The 26,216-nt window shown below is 54.3% G+C and overlaps 1 protein-coding gene across 2 annotated transcripts in view; it reads right to left on the bottom strand.

The window, feature by feature from the left end:
- Window positions 1-4,816: 4,816 nt before the first annotated feature.
- The window catches only part of LOC146866275 (uncharacterized), a 181,349-nt gene continuing 159,949 nt past the window's right edge, over window positions 4,817-26,216 (bottom strand). Inside the window, exons 7-8 of one of the 2 annotated variants that reach the window (XR_014976780.1) lie at window positions 8,261-8,297; window positions 6,814-6,932 (exon numbers count right to left, since the gene is read on the bottom strand). Coding sequence is in view for 1 of the 2 variants with exons in the window: in XM_085640813.1 (XP_085496939.1) it covers window positions 7,731-8,297 (567 nt within the window). In the remaining variant the exon portion in view is untranslated. Of the gene's footprint in view, window positions 8,298-26,216 lie in introns of both variants that reach the window. The other variant, XM_085640813.1, reaches the window with a different exon arrangement.

Below are 26,216 nucleotides of genomic sequence, written 5' to 3'. Positions count from 1 at the left end.
AGGACAAGCCAGACGCCAGCCGAAGGTAGAGGCCAGGGAGGGCCAGGACACACCCCAAAGGAGGGGCCGGACCAGAAACACACACGCACACTGACCCACGAAAGAAGTGGAACAAGGCAGAAAAGAAAGGGAGAAGCAGCTCCCGTCCACCAGAGCCCTGATGGAGAACCTCAAGCAAATAGACCGCGGGAAAATGGGCAGCCGGGTCGCCCATGCGCAAAATCCCAGCGGCCGTGGAGACAGACCGGGCGAAGGCAGCACTCGCCTCCGTAGGGCAACGCGGTGGGGAGAGCAATTCCTACGTGGGAGACGGCTGTAAGCTAAGCCGGCCATCCCCCAGCCCAACCGGAGGAAGAAACGGCCAAGCACGGACAGGAGAAGGCTGGACAGACGAGTGGGGAGCTTGAGACTCCTGTGGAGAAGACTGTTGGGAAAGACTGCGGGACGGCGAAGAGCCCTCCCAGGAAGACGCCGGGGAAAAAGCCACGATGCGGCATCCCGTCTCCGGGGAAGAAGATACAAAAAGTTACCGAACCTCTGGAGAAGAGGGGGTCTCCGAAGACTAAGCGATGACCCGACGCCGGCATGGCGCCGTGGAGTCCGCCACAGGCACCAGCTCAACGTCGAGCAGCGCCGAAGGGGACGCCGAGGAGACCTCCACCACCTGAGTGGCATCAGCTCGGCCTCGGAGAAGGCTGCTCAGAGGACCGAGGAGGATGAGCCACGAGTCCCGGCAACCTCCCGGGGATTTGCGGCGAGGCAGAGGCGCCGAAGGAGGAAACCCTGTAGGGCCGCACCCAGACGACACCACACACCCCGGAGCCGAACCTGTCAGCGCCGGAGCTGCCTGCGCCCTACAGAAGGCCCCGCACATGGCAAGGGATCCGTGGACGTCCCAGGAAGGGGATGAGGAGCCAAGGAGGCCTGCAGAGCTGCAGCATAGGCCACCATTTGGATTCTGGACGCCCCCATGCTGGGAAACGGCGGGTAGGGTGGCGACCTGTGCCCCCCCCCCCATAGGACAGGGACCGGGCCTCAGGGACAAGCTGCAAAACTTACCAACGGGCGAGTGACGCCCCTGTGGCTTCTGAGGAGGACGATGTCGGAGACGGAAGCCGCGGTTCCTGGACCGTTCCGCGGGGGACAGACGCAGAGACTACGCCGACCTGGACATGCGGGCTGAAAGAAGTTTCATCCGGCACTCCCGCTGGGACTTCGGCTTCATCTGCTGACATGCCTCATAGTCCGTGGAGTCATGGTGCTTCCCCAAACACCACATACAAATGGTCTGAGGGTTCGTCGCCGACATCTGGCGCCTGCAAGACAAGCATGTCTTAACACCCAAAGGGATTTGCACACTGCTCTCAATAAAGGAATGCAAAGCATGAAAAGACGGCCTGAAAACAGGCCAGGGACACGATCCGGATCCGTGTGGCACAGGAAAAGAAGGATACTGACATCACTGCGCCGGGGTGGGGTTTATGTGACATCGCTGACGTCACGCCCGCGGAAGACGTCAGGGCGGAGTTGCGAGGTACCACCCCCTGGCGCGCAGAGATGCTAGGCAAGAAAGTTTACCTGGTTCAGTCTCACGCCTGGGGATAATTCTACGTTAAGGAAACTGCGACTAGTAGTCTATCAGATCGAAAGAACAGCGAGGGTCCCAAGCGGTGGGACACCTCTGACAATTTTAAGGTGCTCCGGGGCCTGGACAAAACGTTGCAGTCCCCTCCCGGCCAGGAATGCTGGGGAGTGTAGTCTCCCTTCTCCAGCGAAGCAGCAGCAGCAAACTCCCAGGCAGAAAGAACAGCGAGGGTCCCATACTGTGGGACACCTGACGATTTTAAGGTGCTAAGGGGGCCTGGACAAAACGTTGTGGCCCCCTCCGAGCAAAGGAATACTGGGGAGTGTAGTCTCCCTTCCCCAGCTTAGCAGCAGTAGCAAACTCCCAGGCAGAAAGAACAGCGAGGGTCCGATGCTGCGGAACACCTATGATTTTAAAGTGCTCCGGTGCCTGGACAAAACGTTGTGGACCCCTTCGGGACAGGAATGCTGGGGAGTGTAGTCTCCCTTCCCCAGCTCAGCAGCAAACTCCCAGGCAGAAAGAACAGTGAGGGTCCCATGCTGCCGGACACTTCTGACAATTTTAAGGCACTCCGGGGACTGGACAAAATGTTGCGGCCCCCTCCTGGCCCGGAATGCTAGAAAGTGTAGTCTCCCTTCTCCAGCACCGTAGCAGCAAACTCTAGGGTAGAAAGAAGAGCAAGGGTCCCACGCTGCGGAACACACCTTATGATTTTGAGGCGCTTTGGTGCCTGAACAAGACGTTGCAGCCTCCTCTGGGCCAGAAATACTGGGGAGTGTAGTCTCCCTTCCCCAGGGTAGCTGCAGCAGCAAACTCCTGGGCAGAAGAACAGTGAGGGTCCCACGCAGCGGGACAACTGACTATTTTAAGGCGCTCCAGGGCCTGGACAAAACGTTATGGCCCCCTCTAGGCCTGGAACGCTGGTGAGTGTAGTCTCCCTTCTCCAGCGCAGCAGCAAACTCCCAGGCATAAAGAACAGCGAGGGTCCTATGCTGCAGGACACCAGGGCCTGGATAAAATTGTGGCCTCCTCTGGGCCAGAAATGCTGTGGAGTGTAGTCTCCCTTCGCCAGCGAAGAAGCAGCAAACTCCTCTCACAATTATAAGGCGCTCCAGGGCCTGGACAAAAGGTTGGGGCCCCCTCCGGGCCAGTAATGCGAGGGAGTGTAGTCTTCCTCCCCCAGGGGAACAGCAGCAGCAGCAAACTCCTGGGCAGAAAACAGCAAGGTTCACACGCTGTGGGACACTTCTGACGATTCGAAAGAGCTCCGGGGCCTGGACAAACCGTTGCAGCCCCTACCGGCCAAGAATGCTGGGGAGTGTAGTCTCCCTTCTCCAGCGAAGCAGCAGCAGCAAACTCCCAGGCAGAAAGAACAGCGAGGGTCCCATACTGTGGGACACCTGACGATTTTAAGGTGCTAAAGGGCCTAGATACAACGTGCGGCCCCCTCCGGGCCAGAAATACTGGGGAGTATAGTCTCCAATCTCCAGCACCGCAGCAGCAAATTCCCGGACGGAAAGAACAGCGAGGGACACACCTCTGACAATTTTAAGCTGCTCCAGGGCCTAGACAAAACGTTATGGCCCCCTCCGGGCCAGTAATGCTAGGGAGTGACGTCTCCCTTCCCCAGTGTAGCAGCAGTAGCAAAGTCCCGAGCAGAAAGAACAGCGAGGGTCCGATGCTGCGGAACACCTATGATTTTAATGCCCTCCAGGCCAGAAATGCTGGCGAGTGTGGTCTCCCTTCTCCAGTGCAGCAGCAGCCAACTCCCGGGCAGAAAACACAATGGGTGTCCCATGCTGCGGGACACCTGACGATTTTAAGGCATTCCAGGGCCCGGACAAAATGTTGCAGCCCGGACAAAATGTTGCAGCCCTCGACTGGCCAGGAATGCTTGGGTGTGTAGCCTCCATTCTCCAGCACAGCAGCAGCACACTCCTGGGCAGAAAGAACAGCAAGGGTCCCATGCATTGGGACACCTCTCATGATTTTAAAGCGCTTCGGGGCCTGGACAAAACGTTGTAGCCCTCTCCCGGCACGAATGGTAGGGAGTGTGGTCTCCCTTCTCCAGCGCAGCAACAGCAAACTCCCGGGTAGAAAGAACAGTGAGGGTCCCACGCTGCCGGACACCTCCGACGATTTTGAGGTGCTCCGTGCCTGGACAAAACTTTGCAGCCCCTTACAGGCCAGGAATGCTGGGGAGTGTAGTCTCCTTTCCCCAGGGTCAGCAGCAGCAAACTCCTGGGCAGAAAGAACAGCGAGGGTCCCACGCTGCGGGACACCTGACAATTTTAAGGCGCTCCAGGGCCTGGAAAAAAGTGTGCCACCTCCGGTCCAGAAATTCTGGGGAATGTAGTCTCCCTTCTCCAACGCAGCAGCAAACTCCCGGACAGAAAGAACAGCGAGGTCCCGATGCTGCGGGCACCTCTGACAATTTTGAGGTGCTCCGGGCCTGGACAAAACGTTGCAGCCTCCTCCCGGCCAGGAATGCTGGGGAGTGCAGTCTCCCTTCTCCAGTGCAGCAGCAGAAAGAAGAGTGAGGGTCCTATGCTGCTGAACACCTGACAATTTTAAAGCACTCCGGGGACCGGACAAAACATTGTGGCCCCCTTCGGGCCAGGAATACTGGGGAGAGTAGTCTCTTCCCCAGCATAGCAGCACACTCCCGGGCAGAAAGAACAGCAAGGGTGCCACGCTGCGGGACACCTGACGATTTTAAGGCGCTCCAGGGCCTGGATAAAAGTGCGGCCCACTCCGGGCCAGAAATGCTGGGGAGTGTAGTCTCCCTTCTTCAGCGCAGCAGCAAACTCCCGGACAGAAAGAAGAGTGAGGGTCCCATGCTGCGGGACACATGACTATTAGAAGGCGTTCCAGGTCCTGGAAAAAAGGGCAGCCCCTACAGGCCAGAAATGCTGGAGTGTTGTAATGACAAACTAGATCTCCCCTGGACCAAGGAATGTACCGTCACATTCCCAGGGAGAGAATATCAGTTCCAAACTTATGGAATATAACATATACACAGCACTTCTTAAGGTGGGCAAACTTTCAACACTCCCCCAAAGGCAAGGCAAGAAAACAATATATACACAGACTTTGCACATCACTTGCCAGGAGTATAACAACTTCCTATAACACAATTATCTGCTAGAAGGGAATTCACCCATCCTTCTACAACAGAATACTTGGCCAAGAAGAGTCCACACCTCCTGCTACAAGGAAAAGACGAATTGGTATATCTGGGATGTATTTATTAGTAAATAGCACCACACAGTAAGCCAAATGCACCAATCATAGCAGACTAACATATAAATAGTATGATTGAAACACAATCAAGGCAAATATATATGTAGAAATATATATGTATGATATAAGAATCTGAAAATAAGAAGGAAAGGAGAGAATCAGTAAAGAATCAAGAGACAGTTAGTAGCAGAGACACCTCACCTAATGCTCCATCATTTCACCCCACTTTGTTCAAGGGGAGTCCATTGCTTGAACCGGGTGAAGCTCAGAGGTGACACCAGCTTCTACTCTTCCGTGACAGCACGTCTGCTCCACGGATGAACTTCCACCAGGCCAGTGTAGGCTCCCCTTTTTAATACACATTTAAACACAGCGAAGCTTCTAGCAAGCCCCGCCCCCTAGTTCTCATGAGAGCCCGTACCAGCTTGCTCCAAGGTCATAGCAACGGTTGATCAGGCCCTTGCTATGGCTACGAGTCAAACCATGTACATTCCTCTGATAAGAACCAGTTCTCTCTAGTCACAAAGCAAAACATGCCCTCTTCTTCGTGCAGGCACAGAAAATGGCTTCAGCATGAATATGGAGTTAGTTAAGCCATGCACACAAAGGCCCAAAGCAAAGCAAGATGACATGAGAACATGTCAAAGGCAGTAGTTAGCACCTATAATTCTCATATACACAACTTACAAGCACCACTGTGCACCCAGAAAAGTTTGAAGCAAGGTAAAGTCAGAAGGCAAAATGACATTAGACCACGTCAAAGCCAATAGGTCAAAGTCATAATTCACCTAACCAAAATAACATTATACACTTAATCCCTCAGTATACAACATTGAGCACATGTGTACACCACCACCCACAAGACTGCACCTCAACATCCCATACCTTCTATTCTTGGAAAGACTATTCCAATAAAAGACAGAAAAAAAGCAGGCATATGCAAGCCCATCCTACATTAAGGCTAGGGCAACATAACACACTTAAATCAGTACAAAATGGTGGTGGTTGAGGGTCATCATAGGGTGTCAGACCACAAAAGCGGCTCATTCACTACATTGCACCCCATGACCCTCGATCATCACCATTCACATATGTCAAAAACAAAATCTCTTAAGTAAAGGCACAACTATGAATGAAGCACTGCATCGCTTAACTGCAAAAATGGAATCATTGCAAAGCAAATAGCAACTGTTTATCATAACTGAAAAACAAAACTATCATCGAAGCACTGCATATCTCAATTGAAAGCAAAACCATATAAAACCACATTTCTAAATTAAAAATCACAACTACTAAAAAGCACATGTTGAAACAGCAACTCATGTGTTGAAGTGGCTACACAAAAATACATAATTCAAAACAAATCATGACTAAAAAGCAACTATGATCAAAATACTGCATTGCAAACCTGAAAAACTCATCAAAAGTATATGATAATCACTTTAACTCAGGTGCATCTAGAAATCGCTCATAGATATCTGGATACATGTTTAAATGAATACACAAAATAAATGAATCAAGCTCTTGAATGCTCCTAATGGTTAAACTGGAAACTCTACTGCCAAACTCATAGTGTAGCAACAGGTTTTTTCTCTTCAGTCTCTAACTCAAAAAATATCTACTCTAATTGCAGCAAAGCGTCTCTATTGGTCTCCATCCCTAAAAACAAAAACAGTCCTTCTGTGTGAAAAAACACACAGCCGTCTCCCATCGCATCTGAACTTCACGTTGATAAAACAGTTCTGGCAAAGCACATCCTGTAGTTCCCTCTTCTTCACTTTTACTTGTACATAAGGAGTTCCTGTGTGAAAGACACACAGCCTTCATGCATGTAAAGTCGGCCTCACATGAAGGAAACAGTTCCACATTCTGCTGAATCCTCTTTGCTTGGAAAGAAGCAGTCCATCTGTGTAGGCCAGCATCTATCTGTATCTCCTTGACAAGGGAGCGCCCCATCCAGTCTGGTCAGCCACAGGCATCAGCCGCCACCGTCTGGTCTTGCGATCACTCCAGGCTTGGGGGGGTGGGGGGTGGAGGGGAGGGAGGGAGGGCCCCACTCACACGGGAGAAGGGAGTCCCACACACACGGGGGAACTGGGCGAATCTGAAAAAGAAACAAGCATGACTCTTCTTGCAAAAAACATTTTTCAAAAGCACACTTTTTCCGTCTTGCATTTCTACATAGCTCTCCTGTAGCTCTGGGGAATTATCAAATAATTCTATCAACGTTTTAACCTTTGAATTCTTGGTAAAATCTCTCTTCTTTACACAGCAAGAAGGGCTGGGGCAGTCTCCTTCTCTCACTGCACCCCTCACAGGTGCTGCCCGCCTTCACAAATCTCTGCGGACACCAAATGGCCCCTCGTCAAACATAACAAGCAGAGACTTCTCTGCTGCCTCTAGCTCCCACCTTATCTCCTCCAAGGTCGAAGGGGGGGGGGGGAAACCTGCACCTCTGCAAGCCTCCCAGACATCTATCTCCAAGAAGCTGTCTCTGTCTACTGGGGAGAGGAGCTGGGATGACCCCTCCCGTAGGGATTCCTCCTCAGACTTCACAGAAAGCCTGAGCTCCTCAGCGTTGCTGGATGATCTCACTGCAAGCCTCCCAAACATCAATCTCAAAGACGCCTTCAAATGAAGCACCAACAGTGTATTTCATTTCTTCCCGTGTGCCAGATTTCTACGTGCACCTACTCCCAGAACAACTCTTTACATGTCTGAGAGGAAAAACAGCTTTAACCTCTCCTGACCTCCAGAAAAACTTCACATTCTTAAATCTGAAAATGCTCCCCCATTCTGTCTAACTAATTCAAGCTAATTCTTACCTGTCATTAGTCCATCACCTCATGAAAGAAAACTAAACTGCTCTTGACATATCACAAAGAAAAAAGCATTGGCAATATCAGAAGTCACATACCAAGTCCCATGCTACTTCTGTAACAATATCTGGGACAGCATCAGTCATAGAAGGCGTATGTTTTTCCAATTCGCAATAATCAACTGTCATGCGCCAAGAATTATCACATTTGCACACAGGCCACACAATTAGGGTCACCACCTCTGCACCTGTCAAGCCCTGCATGATCTCACTGATCCCTTCACGCCCATCTGGCATTCTGTACTGTTTCAAATTAATTTCCTTTGTAACATGTGGCACCTTCACCTGGAAATCTTGTGTTTCAAACTCCACCTCTGGACCTTCTATTAAATCCTGTGCAAACTGTTTTTCTGTCTGTACATGCCACTTAATAACCATTGCTTCCTCCCATAGGCAAATCACAGTTTCTCCAATTCTGTTCTGTCCAGTATCTTTTAGTGCGCTAAAGCACAGCAGCATCTGCATTTGTCCAGCATCTGAATTTAACAGTGACCTCTTCTTTCCCTGCACGGCTCTGTAACTAAAAAGGGCACATTGCTCTTGAATTAACTCACCGCTGGTCTGTTTACCTTCCTGCACATTCCTTTCTGGCTGAAAAACAACAGAAGAATTAATTAAAACAGTCTGTGTAGCTTGTAGTCTGACTGCATTCTCGGTTACATTTATCACATCTGAATCATTCTGGCTGGTCAAAGTAAACAGCTTCAGAGCCTGGTACACGTTTAATTCGGTCTTCAAAGATAATATTTTAAAACTGAGCATCAACTAGCTCTGTTCTCAACTCACTACGTTCTTTTTGCAAATGCCCACATGTTTGATGCATATTAACCAACACATTTAAAATGACACCGCTGTCTCTGTCTAAAATGTCATTAATCTCCTGCTGATTAACACCCTTCATCGCAACTCCGGAGTCTGTAATCTCGAAGGAGTCCCACGTATCAGGGGTATGCTCTGACATCTTAACATTCACTTTGCAACGGAAAACATTTGATATGCATTCCTTAACAAACACTTGAAAGGGATCCAGCCCTTTCTGCCTAACGTAGCAAGCTATTTATAAGCACTTTTTACAAAACACACTTAAACACACACACACCAATTCTAACTCAGCACAATTAGCTCACTTCACGAGCCAGCACATCATATGGGCTACCCCCATGCAAAAAAATCAATTGATATCTAAGAGTCTGCTTTCAATTTCTAAAAAACATATTTCTTCCCCTTTTAAATCAATGTTCACATCCTGCAACCGACTACGCCAAAAGAACAAGTTACTTACCTTCGGTAACGATGTATCTGTAAGAAACATTAGTTAGGTAGATTCCTCACCTTAGAATATCCCCAGGCGTCAGGCTGGATCCGGAAAGATTTTTGTTGCAATACCCCTTGCGCGTCGCTAGGCGTCGTCTGCGGCTCCGCGTCCGTCGTCGTGCGCCGGAATGATGTCTGAGTACTTAGACGCCGCCCTCGCGCGCTGACGTCAGTTCTTATACATAGCTTTCCGCGCCAGGGACGCCGTGCCATGCAAGAGACCGACACTGGTGCCAAAAAATCTAGGGCCCTGAAAGAGAGAACCTTAACCCTAGATGTCTGTTCGCAGAGTGGGGAAGCTGGGTGGGTCGGTGAGGAATCTAACTAATGTTTCTTACAGATACATCGTTACCGAAGGTAAGTAACTTGTTCATCTGAAAGAAACACGTTAGATTCCTCACCTTAGAATAGATACCCCAGCAATACCAACCCTGGTGGTGGGTCTGCGAACCAAGCTCACACCAGAAAGTCCTGGAGAAAAGAACGGCCAAAGTGGCCATCTCTACGGACTTGGCTGTCCAGGCAGTAGTGCTTGGCGAACGTGTGCAGTGAAGCCCACGTCGCCGCCTGACAGATGTCCTGCAAGGGGACTCCCCGTCCCAGGGCAGTTGTCGCCGCTGTGGCACGGGTGGAATGGGCTCGCAGCCCAACAGGAGGGACCTTTTTCGCCAAAGAATAGCAGAGTTTAATACACAACACAACCCATCGCGAGATGGTCTGCTTGTGCACAGCTTTACCCTTCTTCGCACCTACATATCCAACAAAAAGTTGGTCGCCCACCCGGAACTGGTTTGTGCGGTCCAAATAAAATGACAGCGCACATTTTGGGTCCAGACGGTGGAGCCTCTTCATCTTTTGAAGGATGCGGAGGCGGAAAGAAGGTGGGCAGCGTGACAGATTGCCCGATGTGAAAGGGAGTCACGACTTTAGGAAGGAAAGAAGGACGGGTCCGGAGGACAACCTTATCCGGATGAACCGAAAGGAAGGGAGGCTTAGCTGACAGAGCCTGGAGCTCACTCACCCGCCTAGCGGAGGTGATAGCCACCAGGAAGGCAGTTTTCAGAGTCAGTAGACGAAGTGGACAGTTGTGAAGGGGCTCAAAGGGAGCGCACATCAGAAAAGTAAGAACAAGGTTCAAGTCCCACTGAGGCATTACGAATGGAACAGGAGGGAACATATGAGTAATGCCCTTGAGAAAATGGGAGACAACAGGGGACTTGAAAAGAGAAGGCTGATCAGGAAGCCTTAAGAAAGCAGACATTGCAGCAAGATAACCCTTCAAGGTGCCCGGAGCAGAGCCCTGCTTGGCCAAAGAAAGAAGAGGAGAACCTCAGAAAGAGGGGCAGAAAGGGGATCCACAGCCTTTGCTGTGCACCATGCCAAAAATGTGTTCCACCGGCAGGCGTATACCGTCTTTGTGGAGGGACGCCTGGCTGCCAGAATGACATCACAGTCTTCAGGAGGCAAGTCACATGGCATCAACTGTCGCCGCTCAATCTCCACGCATGGAGGCTGGACAGGTTCGGGTGAAGGACCGTCCCCTGTTGCTGCGACAGAAGGTCCTCCTAAAGAGGCAGTCGTATCGGGGGATCGATGGACATACTGAGTAGCTCGGGATACCAGTACCTTCGTGCCCAATCCGGAGCCACCAAGATGATTTGGAACACCTCTTACGATTTTAAAGAGCTCCGGGGCCAGGACAAAACGTTGCAGCCCCCTCCCGGCCAGAAATGCTGGTGAGGGAAGTCTCCCTTCTCCAGCGCAGCAGCAACAAACTCCCGGGCAGAAAGAACAGCGAGGGTCCCATGTTGCAGGAAAACCTCTGACAATTTTGAGATGCTCCGTGGCCTGGAGAAAACGTTGCAGCCCCCTGCCGGCCAGGAACGCTGGGGAGTGTCATCTCCCTTCTCCAACGCAGCAGCAAAAGCAGTAGCAAACTCCCAGGCGGGAAAGATCAGCAAGGGTCCGACGCTGGCGAACACCTCTTACGATTTAAAAGCGCTACTGCGCCTGGACAAAAAATTGCGGCCCCTCCAGGCCAGGAATGCTGGGGAGTGTCATCTCCCTTTTCCAGCGCAACAGGAGCAGCAAACTCCCATGCAGAAAGAACAGCGAGGGTCCCACGCTGCGGGACACGTGACTATTTTAAGGCTCTGCAGGGCCTAGAAAAAAGGGCAGCACCTCCGGGCCAGAAATACTAGGGAGTGTAGTCTCCCTTCTCCAGCGCAGCAGCAAATTCCCGGGCAGAAAGAACAGCGAGGGTCCCACTCGGTGGAACACCTCTTACGATTTTAAAGAGCTCCGGGGCCAGGACAAAACGTTGCAGCCCCCTTCCGGCCAGAAATGCTGGTGAGGGAAGTCTCCCTTCTCCAGCGCAGCAGCAGCAGCAAACTACTGGGCAGAAAGAACAGGGAGGGCCCCACGCTGCGAGACACGTGCCGATTTTAAGGCACTCGGGGGTCTGGACAAAATGTTGCAGCCCCTCATGGGCCAGGAATGCCGGGAGTGTAGTCTCCCTTCTCCAGCGCAGCAACAGCAAACTCCCGGGCAGAAAGAACAGCAAGGGTGCCACGCTGCGGGACACCTGACGATTTTAAGGCGCTCCAGGGACTGGATAAAAGTGCGGCCCCCTCCCGGCCTGAAATGCTGGTAAGGGAAGTCTCCCTTCTCCAGCGCAGCAGCAGCAAACTCCCGGGCAGAAACAACAGCGTGGGTCCCGCGCTGCGGGACACCTCTGACAATTTGGAGGTGCTCCGTGGCCTGGAGAAAACGTTGCAGCCCCCTGCCGGCCAGGAACGCTGGGAAGTGTAGTCTCCCTTCTCCAGCGCAGCAGCAAACTCCTAGGCAGAAAGAACAGCAAGGTTCCCACTCGGTGGAACACCTCTTACGATTTTAAAGAGCTCCGGGGCCAGGACAAAACGTTGCAGTCCCCTCCCGGCCAGGAATGCTGGGGAGTGTAGTAACCCTTCTCCAGCGCAGCAGCACACTCCCGGACAGAAAGAACAGCCAGGGTCCGACGCTGCCGGGCACCTATGACAATTTTAAGGCACTCCGGGACCTGGACAAAATGTTGCGGCCTCCTCCCGGCCAGGAATGCTGGGCAGCAGCAGAAAACTCCTGGACAGAAAGAAGAGCGAGGGTCCCATGCTGCGGAAAACCTCTGATGATTTTAAGGTACTCCAAGGCCTGGACAAAATTGCGTCCCTCTCCGGGCCAGAAATGCTAGGGAGTGTAGTCTCCCTTCTCCAACGCAGCAGCAACAGCAGTAGCAAACTCCCAGGCGGGAAAGATCAGCAAGGGTCCGACGCTGGCGAACACCTCTTACGATTTAAAAGCGCTACTGCGCCTGGACAAAAAATTGCGGCCCCTCCAGGCCAGGAATGCTGGGGAGTGTCATCTCCCTTCTCCAGCGCAGCAGCAGCAAACTCCTGGACGGAAAGAACAGCGAGGGTCCCACGCTGCGGGACACGTGACGATTTTAAGGCACTGCAGGGCCTAGAAAAAAGGGCAGCCCCTCCGGGCCAGACATACTAGGGAGTGTAGTCTCCCTTCTCCAGCGCAGCAGCAAATTCCCGGGCAGAAATAACAGCAAGGGTGCCACGCTGCGGGACACCTGACGATTTTAAGGCGCTCCAGGGCCTGGATAAAAGTGCGGCCCCCTCCCGGCCAGAAATGCTGGTGAGGGAAGTCTCCCTTCTCCAGCGCAGCAGCAGCAAACTCCTGGGCAAAAGGAACAGCGAGGGTCCCATGTTGCAGAACACCTCTGACAATTTGGAGGTGCTCCGTGGCCTGGAGAAAACGCTGCAGCCCCCTGCCGGCTAGGAATGCTAGGGAGTGTAGTCTCCCTTCTACAGAGCAGCAGCAGCAAACTCCTGGGCAGAAACACCAGCGTGGGTCCGCGCTGCGGGACACGTGAGGATTTTAAGGCACTGCAGGGCCTAGAAAAAAGGGCAGCCCTACAGGCCAGAAATGCTGGAGAGTGTAGTCTCCCTTCTCCAGCGCAGCAGCAAACTCCCAGGCAGAAAGAACAGCAATGTTCCCACTCGGTGGAACACCTCTTACGATTTTAAAGAGCTCCGTGGCCTGGAGAAAACGTTGCAGCCCCCTCCCGGCCAGGAATGCTGGGGAGTGTCGTCTCCCTTTTCCAGCGCAACAGGAGCAGCAAACTCCCATGCAGAAAGAACAGCGAGGGCCCCATGCTGCGGGGCACCTCTGACAATTTAGACTGCTCCGGGCCGGGACAAAACATTGCAGCATCCTCCCTGCCAGGAATGCTGGGGAGTGTAGTCTCCCTTCTCCAGAGCAGCAGCAAACTTCAGGGCAGAAAGAACAGCGACAATCCCACACTGCAGGACACATGACGAGCTTAAGGCGCTCCAGAGCCTGAAAAAAAGAGCGGCCCCCTCCGAGCCAGAAATGCTGGGGAGTGTAGTAACCCTTCTCCAGCGCAGCAGCACATTCCCGGACAGAAAGAACAGCCAGGGTCCGACGCTGCCGGGCACCTATGACAATTTTAAGGCACTCCGGGAACTGGACACAATGTTGCGGCCTCCTCCCGGCCAGGAATGCTGGGCAGCAGCGGAAAACTCCTGGACAGAAACAAGAGCGAGGGTCCCATGCTGCCGAAAACCTCTGATGATTTTAAGGTACTCCAAGGCCTGGACAAAATTGTGTCCCTCTCCGGGCCAGAAATGCTAAGGAGTGTAGTCTCCCTTCTCCAACGCAGCAGCAACAGCAGTAGCAAACTCCCAGGCGGGAAAGATCAGCAAGGGTCCGACGCCGGCGAACACCTCTTACGTTTTAAAAGCGCTACTGCTCCTGGACAAAAAATTGCGGCCCCTCCAGGCCAGGAATGCTGGGGAGTGTCATCTCCCTTCTCCAGCACAGCAGCAGCAAACTCCTGGATAGAAAGAACAGCGAGGGTCCCACGCTGCGGGACACGTGACGATTTTAAGGCACTGCAGGGTCTAGAAAAAAGGGCAGCCCCTCCGGGCCAGAAATACTAGGGAGTGTAGTCTCCCTTCTCCAGCGCAGCAGCAAATTCCCGGGCAGAAAGAGCAGCAAGGGTGCCACGCTGCGGGACACCTGACGATTTTAAGGCGCTCCAGGGCCTGGATAAAAGTACGGCCCCCTCCCGGTCAGAAATGCTGGTGAGGGAAGTCTCCCTTCTCCAGAGCAGCAGCAGCAAACTCCCGGGCAATAGGAACAGCGAGGGTCCCATGTTGCAGAACAGCTCTGACAATTTGGAGGTGCTCCGTGGCCTGGAGAAAACGTTGCAGCCCCCTGCCGGCCAGGAACGCTGGGGAGTGTAGTCTCCCTTCTACAGAGCAGCAGCAGCAAACTCCTGGGCAGAAACAACAGCGTGGGTCCCGCGCTGCGGGACACGTGACTATTTTAAGGCACTGCAGGGCCTAGAAAAAAAGAGCAGCCCCTACAGGCCAGAAATGCTGGAGAGTGTAGTCTCCCTTTTCCAGCGCAGCAGCAAACTCCTAGGCAGAAAGAACAGCAAGGTTCCCACTCGGTGGAACACCTCTTACGATTTTAAAGAGCTCTGGGGCCAGGACAAAACGTTGTAGTCCCCTCCCGGCCAGAAATGCTGGTGAGGAAAGTCTCCCTTCTCCAGTGCAGCAGCAGAAAACTCCCGCGCAGAAAGAAGAGCGAGGGTCCCATTCTGCTGAACACCTCTTACGATTTTGAGGCGCTCTGTGGCCTGGAGAAAACATTGCAGCCCCCTGACGGCCAGGAATGCTGGGGAATGTAGTCTCCCTTCTCCAGAGCAGCAGCAGCAAACTCCTGGGCAGAACAACAATGTTCCCACTCGGTGGAACACCTCTTACGATTTTAAAGAGCTCCGGGGCCAGGACAAAACGTTGCAGCCCCCACCCGGCCAGGAATGCTGGGGAGTGTCGTCTCCCTTTTCCAGCGCAACAGGAGCAGCAAACTCCGATGCAGAAAGAACAGCGAGGGCCCCATGCTGCGGGGCACCTCTGACAATTTAGACTGCTCCGGGCCGGGACAAAACATGGCAGCATCCTCCCTGCCAGGAATGCTGGGGAGTGTAGTCTCCCTTCTCCAGAGCAGCAGCAAACTTCAGGGCAGAAAGAACAGCGACAGTCCCACACTGCAGGACACATGACGAGTTTAAGGCGCTGCAGAGCCTGAAAAAAAGAGCGGCCCCCTCCGAGCCAGAAATGCTGGGGAGTGTAGTAACCCTTCTCCAGCGCAGCAGCACATTCCCGGACAGAAAGAACAGCCAGGGTCCGACGCTGCCGGGCACCTATGACAATTTTAAGGCACTCAGGGACCTGGACAAAATGTTGCGGCCTCCTCCCGGCCAGGAATGCTGGGCAGCAGCAGAAAACTCCTGGACAGAAAGAAGAGCGAGGGTCCCATGCTGCGGAAAACCTCTGATGATTTTAAGGTACTCCAAGGCCTGGACAAAATTGTGTCCCTCTCCGGGCCAGAAATGCTATGGAGTGTAGTCTCCCTTCTCCAGAGCAGCAGCAACAGCAGTAGCAAACTCCCAGGCGGGAAAGATCAGCAAGGGTCCGACACTGGCGAACACCTATTACGATTTAAAAGCGCTACTGCGCCTGGACAAAAAATTGCGGCCCCTCCAGGCCAGGAATGCTGGAGAGTGTCATCTCCCTTCTCCAGCGCAGCAGCAGCAAACTCCTGGATAGAAAGAACAGCGAGGGTCCCACGCTGCGGGACACGTGACGATTTTAAGGCACTGCAGGGCCTAGAAAAAAAGGGCAGCCCCTCCGGGCCAGAAATACTAGGGAGTGTAGTCTCCCTTCTCCAGCTCAGCAGCAAATTCCCGGGCAGAAAGAACAGCAAGGGTGTCACGCTGCGGGACACCTGACGATTTTAAGGCGCTCCAGGGCCTGGATAAAAGTGCGGCCCCCTCCCGGCCAGAAATGCTGGTGAGGGAAGTCTCCCTTCTCCAGTGCAGCAGCAGAAAACTCCCGGGCAGAAAGAAGAGCGAGGGTCCCATTCTGCTGAACACCTCTTACTATTTTGAGGCGCTCTGTGGCCTGGAGAAAACATTGCAGCCCCCTGACGGCCAGGAATGCTGGGGAATGTAGTCTCCCTTCTCCAGAGCAGCAGCAGCAAACTCCTAGGCAGAAAGAACAGCGAGGGTCCCACTCGGTGGAACACCTCTTACGATTTTAGAGAGCTCAGGGGCCAGGACAAAACGTTGCAGCCCCCTCCCGGCCAGAAATGCTGGTGAGGGAAGTCTCGAACAGCGAGGGTCCCATCTTGCAGGAAAACCTCTGACAATTTTGAGATGCTCCGTGGCCTGGAGAAAACGTTGCAGCCCCCTGCCGGCCAGGAACGCTGGGTAGTGTAGTCTCCCTTCTACAGAGCAGCAGCAGCAAACTCCTGGGCAGAAAGAACAGCAATGTTCCCACTCGGTGGAACACCTCTTACGATTTTAAAGAGCTCCGGGGCCAGGACAAAACGTTGCAGCCCCCTCCCGGCCAGAAATGCTGGTGAGGGAAGTCTCCCTTCTCCAGCGCAGCAGCAACAAACTCCCGGGCAGAAAGAACAGCGAGGGTCCCATGTTGCAGGAAAACCTCTGACAATTTTGAGATGCTCCGTGGCCTGGAGAAAACGTTGCAGCCCCCTGCCGTCCAGGAACGCTGGGTAGTGTAGTCTCCCTTCTACAGAGCAGCAGCAGCAAACTCCTGGGCAGAAAAAACAGCGTGGGTCTCACGCTGCGGGACACGTGACGATTTTAAGGCACTGCAGGGCCTAGAAAAAAGGGCAGCCCCTACAGGCCAGAAATGCTGGAGAGTGTAGTCTCCCTTCTCCAGCGCAGCAGCAAACTCCCATGCAGAAAGAACAGCAATGTTCCCACTCGGTGGAACACCTCTTACGATTTTAAAGAGCTCCGGGACCAGGACAAAATGTTGCAGCCCCCTCCCGGCCAGGAATGCTGGGGAGTGTCGTCTCCCTTTTCCAGCGCAACAGGAGCAGCAAACTCCCATGCAGAAAGAACAGCGAGGGTCCCATTCTGCTGAACACCTCTTACTATTTTGAGGCGCTCTGTGGCCTGGAGAAAACATTGCAGCCCCCTGACGGCCAGGAATGCTGGGGAATGTAGTCTCCCTTCTCCAGAGCAGCAGCAGCAAACTCCCGGGCAGAAAGAAGAGCGAGGGTCCCATTCTGCTGAACACCTCTTACTATTTTGAGGCGCTCTGTGGCCTGGAGAAAACATTGCAGCCCCCTGACGGCCAGGAATGCTGGGGAATGTAGTCTCCCTTCTCCAGAGCAGCAGCAGCAAACTCCCGGGCAGAAAGAACAGCGAGCGTCCCATGTTGCAGGAAAACCTCTGACAATTTTGAGATGCTCCGTGGCCTGGAGAAAACGTTGCAGCCCCCTGCCGGCCAGGAACGCTGGGTAGTGTAGTCTCCCTTCTACAGAGCAGCAGCAGCAAACTCCTGGGCAGAAAAAACAGCGTGGGTCTCACGCTGCGGGACACGTGACGATTTTAAGGCACTGCAGGGCCTAGAAAAAAGGGCAGCCCCTACAGGCCAGAAATGCTGGAGAGTGTAGTCTCCCTTCTCCAGCGCAGCAGCAAACTCCCAGGCAGAAAGAACAGCAATGTTCCCACTCGGTGGAACACCTCTTACGATTTTAAAGAGCTCTGGGGCCAGGACAAAACGTTGCAGCCCCCTGCCGGCCAGGAACGCTGGGTAGTGGAGTCTCCCTTCTACAGAGCAGCAGCAGCAAACTCCTGGGCAGAAAAAACAGCGTGGGTCTCACGCTGCGGGACACGTGACGATTTTAAGGCACTGCAGGGCCTAGAAAAAAGGGCAGCCCCTACAGGCCAGAAATGCTGGAGAGTGTAGTCTCCCTTCTCCAGCGCAGCAGCAAACTCCCAGGCAGAAAGAACAGCAATGTTCCCACTCGGTGGAACACCTCTTACGATTTTAAAGAGCTCCGGGGCCAGGACAAAACGTTGCAGCCCCCTCCCGGCCAGGAATGCTGGGGAGTGTCGTCTCCCTTTTCCAGCGCAACAGGAGCAGCAAACTCCCATGCAGAAAGAACAGCGAGGGCCCCATGCTGCGGGGCACCTCTGACAATTTAGACTGCTCCGGGCCGGGACAAAACATTGCAGCATCCTCCCTGCCAGGAATGCTGGGGAGTGTAGTCTCCCTTCTCCAGAGCAGCAGCAAACTTCAGGGCAGAAAGAACAGCGACAGTCCCACACTGCAGGACATGACGAATTTAAGGCGCTCCAGAGCCTGAAAAAAAGAGCGGCCCCCTCCGAGCCAGAAATGCTGGGGAGTGTCGTAAACCTTCTCCAGCGCAGCAGCACACTCCCGGACAGAAAGAACAGCCAGGGTCTGATGCTGCCGCGCACCTATGACAATTTTAAGGCACTCCGGGACCTGGACAGAATGTTGCGGCCTCCTCCCGGCCAGGAATGCTGGGCAGCAGCAGAAAACTCCTGGACAGAAAGAAGAGCGAGGGTCCCATGCTGCGGAACACCTCTGATGATTTTAAGGTACTCCAAGGCCTGGACAAAATTGCGTCCCTCTCCGGGCCAGAAATGCTAGGGAGTGTAGTCTCCCTTCTCCAACGCAGCAGCAACAGCAGTAGCAAACTCCCAGGCGGGAAAGATCAGCAAGGGTCCGACGCTGGCGAACACCTCTTACGATTTAAAAGCGCTACTGCGCCTGGACAAAAAATTGCGGCCCCTCCAGGCCAGGAATGCTGGAGAGTGTCATCTCCCTTCTCCAGCGCAGCAGCAGCAAACTCCTGGATAGAAAGAACAGCGAGGGTCCCACGCTGCGGGACACGTGACGATTTTAAGGCACTGCAGGGCCTAGAAAAAAGGGCAGCCCCTCCGGGCCAGAAATACTAGGGAGTGTAGTATCCCTTCTCCAGCGCAGCAGCAAATTCCCGGGCAGAAAGAACAGCAAGGGTGCCACGCTGCGGGACACCTGACGATTTTAAGGCGCTCCAGGGCCTGGATAAAAGTGCGGCCCCCTCCCGGCCAGAAATGCTGGTGAGGGAAGTCTCCCTTCTCCAGTGCAGCAGCAGAAAACTCCCGGGCAGAAAGAAGAGCGAGGGTCCCATTCTGCTGAACACCTCTTACTATTTTGAGGCGCTCTGTGGCCTGGAGAAAACATTGCAGCCCCCTGACGGCCAGGAATGCTGGGGAATGTAGTCTCCCTTCTCCAGAGCAGCAGCAGCAAACTCCTAGGCAGAAAGAACAGCGAGGGTCCCACTCGGTGGAACACCTCTTACGATTTTAGAGAGCTCAGGGGCCAGGACAAAACGTTGCAGCCCCCTCCCGGCCAGAAATGCTGGTGAGGGAAGTCTCGAACAGCGAGGGTCCCATCTTGCAGGAAAACCTCTGACAATTTTGAGATGCTCCGTGGCCTGGAGAAAACGTTGCAGCCCCCTGCCGGCCAGGAACGCTGGGTAGTGTAGTCTCCCTTCTACAGAGCAGCAGCAGCAAACTCCTGGGCAGAAAGAACAGCAATGTTCCCACTCGGTGGAACACCTCTTACGATTTTAAAGAGCTCCGGGGCCAGGACAAAACGTTGCAGCCCCCTCCCGGCCAGAAATGCTGGTGAGGGAAGTCTCCCTTCTCCAGCGCAGCAGCAACAAACTCCCGGGCAGAAAGAACAGCGAGGGTCCCATGTTGCAGGAAAACCTCTGACAATTTTGAGATGCTCCGTGGCCTGGAGAAAACGTTGCAGCCCCCTGCCGTCCAGGAACGCTGGGTAGTGTAGTCTCCCTTCTACAGAGCAGCAGCAGCAAACTCCTGGGCAGAAAAAACAGCGTGGGTCTCACGCTGCGGGACACGTGACGATTTTAAGGCACTGCAGGGCCTAGAAAAAAGGGCAGCCCCTACAGGCCAGAAATGCTGGAGAGTGTAGTCTCCCTTCTCCAGCGCAGCAGCAAACTCCCATGCAGAAAGAACAGCAATGTTCCCACTCGGTGGAACACCTCTTACGATTTTAAAGAGCTCCGGGACCAGGACAAAATGTTGCAGCCCCCTCCCGGCCAGGAATGCTGGGGAGTGTCGTCTCCCTTTTCCAGCGCAACAGGAGCAGCAAACTCCCATGCAGAAAGAACAGCGAGGGTCCCATTCTGCTGAACACCTCTTACTATTTTGAGGCGCTCTGTGGCCTGGAGAAAACATTGCAGCCCCCTGACGGCCAGGAATGCTGGGGAATGTAGTCTCCCTTCTCCAGAGCAGCAGCAGCAAACTCCCGGGCAGAAAGAACAGCGAGCGTCCCATGTTGCAGGAAAACCTCTGACAATTTTGAGATGCTCCGTGGCCTGGAGAAAACGTTGCAGCCCCCTGCCGGCCAGGAACGCTGGGTAGTGTAGTCTCCCTTCTACAGAGCAGCAGCAGCAAACTCCTGGGCAGAAAAAACAGCGTGGGTCTCACGCTGCGGGACACGTGACGATTTTAAGGCACTGCAGGGCCTAGAAAAAAGGGCAGCCCCTACAGGCCAGAAATGCTGGAGAGTGTAGTCTCCCTTCTCCAGCGCAGCAGCAAACTCCCAGGCAGAAAGAACAGCAATGTTCCCACTCGGTGGAACACCTCTTACGATTTTAAAGAGCTCCGGGGCCAGGACAAAACGTTGCAGCCCCCTGCCGGCCAGGAACGCTGGGTAGTGGAGTCTCCCTTCTACAGAGCAGCAGCAGCAAACTCCTGGGCAGAAAAAACAGCGTGGGTCTCACGCTGCGGGACACGTGACGATTTTAAGGCACTGCAGGGCCTAGAAAAAAGGGCAGCCCCTACAGGCCAGAAATGCTGGAGAGTGTAGTCTCCCTTCTCCAGCGCAGCAGCAAACTCCCAGGCAGAAAGAACAGCAATGTTCCCACTCGGTGGAACACCTCTTACGATTTTAAAGAGCTCCGGGGCCAGGACAAAACGTTGCAGCCCCCTCCCGGCCAGGAATGCTGGGGAGTGTCGTCTCCCTTTTCCAGCGCAACAGGAGCAGCAAACTCCCATGCAGAAAGAACAGCGAGGGCCCCATGCTGCGGGGCACCTCTGACAATTTAGACTGCTCCGGGCCGGGACAAAACATTGCAGCATCCTCCCTGCCAGGAATGCTGGGGAGTGTAGTCTCCCTTCTCCAGAGCAGCAGCAAACTTCAGGGCAGAAAGAACAGCGACAGTCCCACACTGCAGGACATGACGAATTTAAGGCGCTCCAGAGCCTGAAAAAAAGAGCGGCCCCCTCCGAGCCAGAAATGCTGGGGAGTGTCGTAAACCTTCTCCAGCGCAGCAGCACACTCTCGGACAGAAAGAACAGCCAGGGTCTGATGCTGCCGCGCACCTATGACAATTTTAAGGCACTCCGGGACCTGGACAGAATGTTGCGGCCTCCTCCCGGCCAGGAATGCTGGGCAGCAGCAGAAAACTCCTGGACAGAAAGAAGAGCGAGGGTCCCATGCTGCGGAACACCTCTGATGATTTTAAGGTACTCCAAGGCCTGGACAAAATTGCGTCCCTCTCCGGGCCAGAAATGCTAGGGAGTGTAGTCTCCCTTCTCCAACGCAGCAGCAACAGCAGTAGCAAACTCCCAGGCGGGAAAGATCAGCAAGGGTCCGACGCTGGCGAACACCTCTTATGATTTAAAAGCGCTACTGCGCCTGGACAAAAAATTGCGGCCCCTCCAGGCCAGGAATGCTGGAGAGTGTCATCTCCCTTCTCCAGCGCAGCAGCAGCAAACTCCTGGATAGAAAGAACAGCGAGGGTCCCACGCTGCGGGACACGTGACGATTTTAAGGCACTGCAGGGCCTAGAAAAAAGGGCAGCCCCTCCGGGCCAGAAATACTAGGGAGTGTAGTATCCCTTCTCCAGCGCAGCAGCAAATTCCCGGGCAGAAAGAACAGCAAGGGTGCCACGCTGCGGGACACCTGACGATTTTAAGGCGCTCCAGGGCCTGGATAAAAGTGCGGCCCCCTCCCGGCCAGAAATGCTGGTGAGGGAAGTCTCCCTTCTCCAGTGCAGCAGCAGAAAACTCCCAGGCAGAAAGAAGAGCGAGGGTCCCATTCTGCTGAACACCTCTTACGATTTTGAGGCGCTCTGTGGCCTGGAGAAAACATTGCAGCCCCCTGACAGCCAGGAATGCTGGGGAATGTAGTCTCCCTTCTCCAGAGCAGCAGCAGCAAACTCCTGGGCAGAAAGAACAACAATGTTCCCACTCGGTGGAACACCTCTTACGATTTTAAAGAGCTCCGGGGCCAGGACAAAACGTTGCAGCCCCCTCCCGGCCAGGAATGCTGGGGAGTGTCGTCTCCCTTTTCCAGCGCAACAGGAGCAGCAAACTCCCATGCAGAAAGAACAGCGAGGGTCCCATGTTGCAGAACAGCTCTGACAATTTGGAGGGGCTCCGTGGCCTGGAGAAAACGTTGCAGCCCCCTGCCGGCCAGGAACGCTGGGGAGTGTAGTCTCCCTTCTACAGAGCAGCAGCAGCAAACTCCTGGGCAGAAACAACAGCGTGGGTCCCGCGCTGCGGGACACGTGACTATTTTAAGGCACTGCAGGGCCTAGAAAAAAGAGCAGCCCCTACAGGCCAGAAATGCTGGAGAGTGTAGTCTCCCTTCTCCAGCGCAGCAGCAAACTCCTAGGCAGAAAGAACAGCAAGGTTCCCACTCGGTGGAACACCTCTTACGATTTTAAAGAGCTCCGGGGCCAGGACAAAACGTTGCAGTCCCCTCCCGGCCAGAAATGCTGGTGAGGAAAGTCTCTCTTCTCCAGGGCAGCAGCAGAAAACTCCCGGGCAGAAAGAAGAGCGAGGGTCCCATTCTGCTGAACACCTCTTACTATTTTGAGGCGCTCTGTGGCCTGGAGAAAACATTGCAGCCCCCTGACGGCCAGGAATGCTGGGGAATGTAGTCTCCCTTCTCCAGAGCAGCAGCAGCAAACTCCTAGGCAGAAAGAACAGTGAGGGACACACTCGGTGGAACACCTCTTACGATTTTAAAGAGCGCCGGGGCCAGGACAAAACGTTGCAGCCCCCTCCCGGCCAGAAATGCTGGGGAGTGTCGTCTCCCTTCTCCAGCACAGCAGCAGCAAACTCCTGGATAGAAAGAACAGCGAGGGTCCCACGCTGCGGGACACGTGACGATTTTAAGGCACTGCAGGGCCTAGAAAAAAGGGCAGCCCCTACAGGCCAGAAATGCTGGAGAGTGTAGTCTCCCTTCTCCAGCGCAGCAGCAAACTCCCAGGCAGAAAGAACAGCAATGTTCCCACTCGGTGGAACACCTCTTACGATTTTAAAGAGCTCTGGGGCCAGGACAAAACGTTGCAGCCCCCTGCCGGCCAGGAACGCTGGGTAGTGGAGTCTCCCTTCTACAGAGCAGCAGCAGCAAACTCCTGGGCAGAAAAAACAGCGTGGGTCTCACGCTGCGGGACACGTGACGATTTTAAGGCACTGCAGGGCCTAGAAAAAAGGGCAGCCCCTACAGGCCAGAAATGCTGGAGAGTGTAGTCTCCCTTCTCCAGCGCAGCAGCAAACTCCCAGGCAGAAAGAACAGCAATGTTCCCACTCGGTGGAACACCTCTTACGATTTTAAAGAGCTCCGGGGCCAGGACAAAACGTTGCAGCCCCCTCCCGGCCAGGAATGCTGGGGAGTGTCGTCTCCCTTTTCCAGCGCAACAGGAGCAGCAAACTCCCATGCAGAAAGAACAGCGAGGGCCCCATGCTGCGGGGCACCTCTGACAATTTAGACTGCTCCGGGCCGGGACAAAACATTGCAGCATCCTCCCTGCCAGGAATGCTGGGGAGTGTAGTCTCCCTTCTCCAGAGCAGCAGCAAACTTCAGGGCAGAAAGAACAGCGACAGTCCCACACTGCAGGACATGACGAATTTAAGGCGCTCCAGAGCCTGAAAAAAAGAGCGGCCCCCTCCGAGCCAGAAATGCTGGGGAGTGTCGTAAACTTTCTCCAGCGCAGCAGCACACTCCCGGACAGAAAGAACAGCCAGGGTCTGATGCTGCCGCGCACCTATGACAATTTTAAGGCACTCCGGGACCTGGACAGAATGTTGCGGCCTCCTCCCGGCCAGGAATGCTGGGCAGCAGCAGAAAACTCCTGGACAGAAAGAAGAGCGAGGGTCCCATGCTGCGGAACACCTCTGATGATTTTAAGGTACTCCAAGGCCTGGACAAAATTGCGTCCCTCTCCGGGCCAGAAATGCTAGGGAGTGTAGTCTCCCTTCTCCAACGCAGCAGCAACAGCAGTAGCAAACTCCCAGGCGGGAAAGATCAGCAAGGGTCCGACGCTGGCGAACACCTCTTACGATTTAAAAGCGCTACTGCGCCTGGACAAAAAATTGCGGCCCCTCCAGGCCAGGAATGCTGGAGAGTGTCATCTCCCTTCTCCAGCGCAGCAGCAGCAAACTCCTGGATAGAAAGAACAGCGAGGGTCCCACGCTGCGGGACACGTGACGATTTTAAGGCACTGCAGGGCCTAGAAAAAAGGGCAGCCCCTCCGGGCCAGAAATACTAGGGAGTGTAGTATCCCTTCTCCAGCGCAGCAGCAAATTCCCGGGCAGAAAGAACAGCAAGGGTGCCACGCTGCGGGACACCTGACGATTTTAAGGCGCTCCAGGGCCTGGATAAAAGTGCGGCCCCCTCCCGGCCAGAAATGCTGGTGAGGGAAGTCTCCCTTCTCCAGTGCAGCAGCAGAAAACTCCCGGGCAGAAAGAAGAGCGAGGGTCCCATTCTGCTGAACACCTCTTACTATTTTGAGGCGCTCTGTGGCCTGGAGAAAACATTGCAGCCCCCTGACGGCCAGGAATGCTGGGGAATGTAGTCTCCCTTCTCCAGAGCAGCAGCAGCAAACTCCTAGGCAGAAAGAACAGCGAGGGTCCCACTCGGTGGAACACCTCTTACGATTTTAGAGAGCTCAGGGGCCAGGACAAAACGTTGCAGCCCCCTCCTGGCCAGAAATGCTGGTGAGGGAAGTCTCGAACAGCGAGGGTCCCATCTTGCAGGAAAACCTCTGACAATTTTGAGATGCTCCGTGGCCTGGAGAAAACGTTGCAGCCCCCTGCCGGCCAGGAACGCTGGGTAGTGTAGTCTCCCTTCTACAGAGCAGCAGCAGCAAACTCCTGGGCAGAAAGAACAGCAATGTTCCCACTCGGTGGAACACCTCTTACGATTTTAAAGAGCTCCGGGGCCAGGACAAAACGTTGCAGCCCCCTCCCGGCCAGAAATGCTGGTGAGGGAAGTCTCCCTTCTCCAGCGCAGCAGCAACAAACTCCCGGGCAGAAAGAACAGCGAGGGTCCCATGTTGCAGGAAAACCTCTGACAATTTTGAGATGCTCCGTGGCCTGGAGAAAACGTTGCAGCCCCCTGCCGTCCAGGAACGCTGGGTAGTGTAGTCTCCCTTCTACAGAGCAGCAGCAGCAAACTCCTGGGCAGAAAAAACAGCGTGGGTCTCACGCTGCGGGACACGTGACGATTTTAAGGCACTGCAGGGCCTAGAAAAAAGGGCAGCCCCTACAGGCCAGAAATGCTGGAGAGTGTAGTCTCCCTTCTCCAGCGCAGCAGCAAACTCCCATGCAGAAAGAACAGCAATGTTCCCACTCGGTGGAACACCTCTTACGATTTTAAAGAGCTCCGGGACCAGGACAAAATGTTGCAGCCCCCTCCCGGCCAGGAATGCTGGGGAGTGTCGTCTCCCTTTTCCAGCGCAACAGGAGCAGCAAACTCCCATGCAGAAAGAACAGCGAGGGTCCCATTCTGCTGAACACCTCTTACTATTTTGAGGCGCTCTGTGGCCTGGAGAAAACATTGCAGCCCCCTGACGGCCAGGAATGCTGGGGAATGTAGTCTCCCTTCTCCAGAGCAGCAGCAGCAAACTCCCGGGCAGAAAGAACAGCGAGCGTCCCATGTTGCAGGAAAACCTCTGACAATTTTGAGATGCTCCGTGGCCTGGAGAAAACGTTGCAGCCCCCTGCCGGCCAGGAACGCTGGGTAGTGTAGTCTCCCTTCTACAGAGCAGCAGCAGCAAACTCCTGGGCAGAAAAAACAGCGTGGGTCTCACGCTGCGGGACACGTGACGATTTTAAGGCACTGCAGGGCCTAGAAAAAAGGGCAGCCCCTACAGGCCAGAAATGCTGGAGAGTGTAGTCTCCCTTCTCCAGCGCAGCAGCAAACTCCCAGGCAGAAAGAACAGCAATGTTCCCACTCGGTGGAACACCTC

Source organism: Triturus cristatus, chromosome 2_1 (genome assembly GCF_964204655.1).
Source record: "Triturus cristatus chromosome 2_1, aTriCri1.1, whole genome shotgun sequence".
NCBI lineage: Eukaryota > Metazoa > Chordata > Amphibia > Caudata > Salamandridae > Triturus > Triturus cristatus.
The sequence above is the reverse complement of the archived record's forward strand: the minus strand, read 5'-3'. Positions and strand labels throughout refer to the sequence as shown.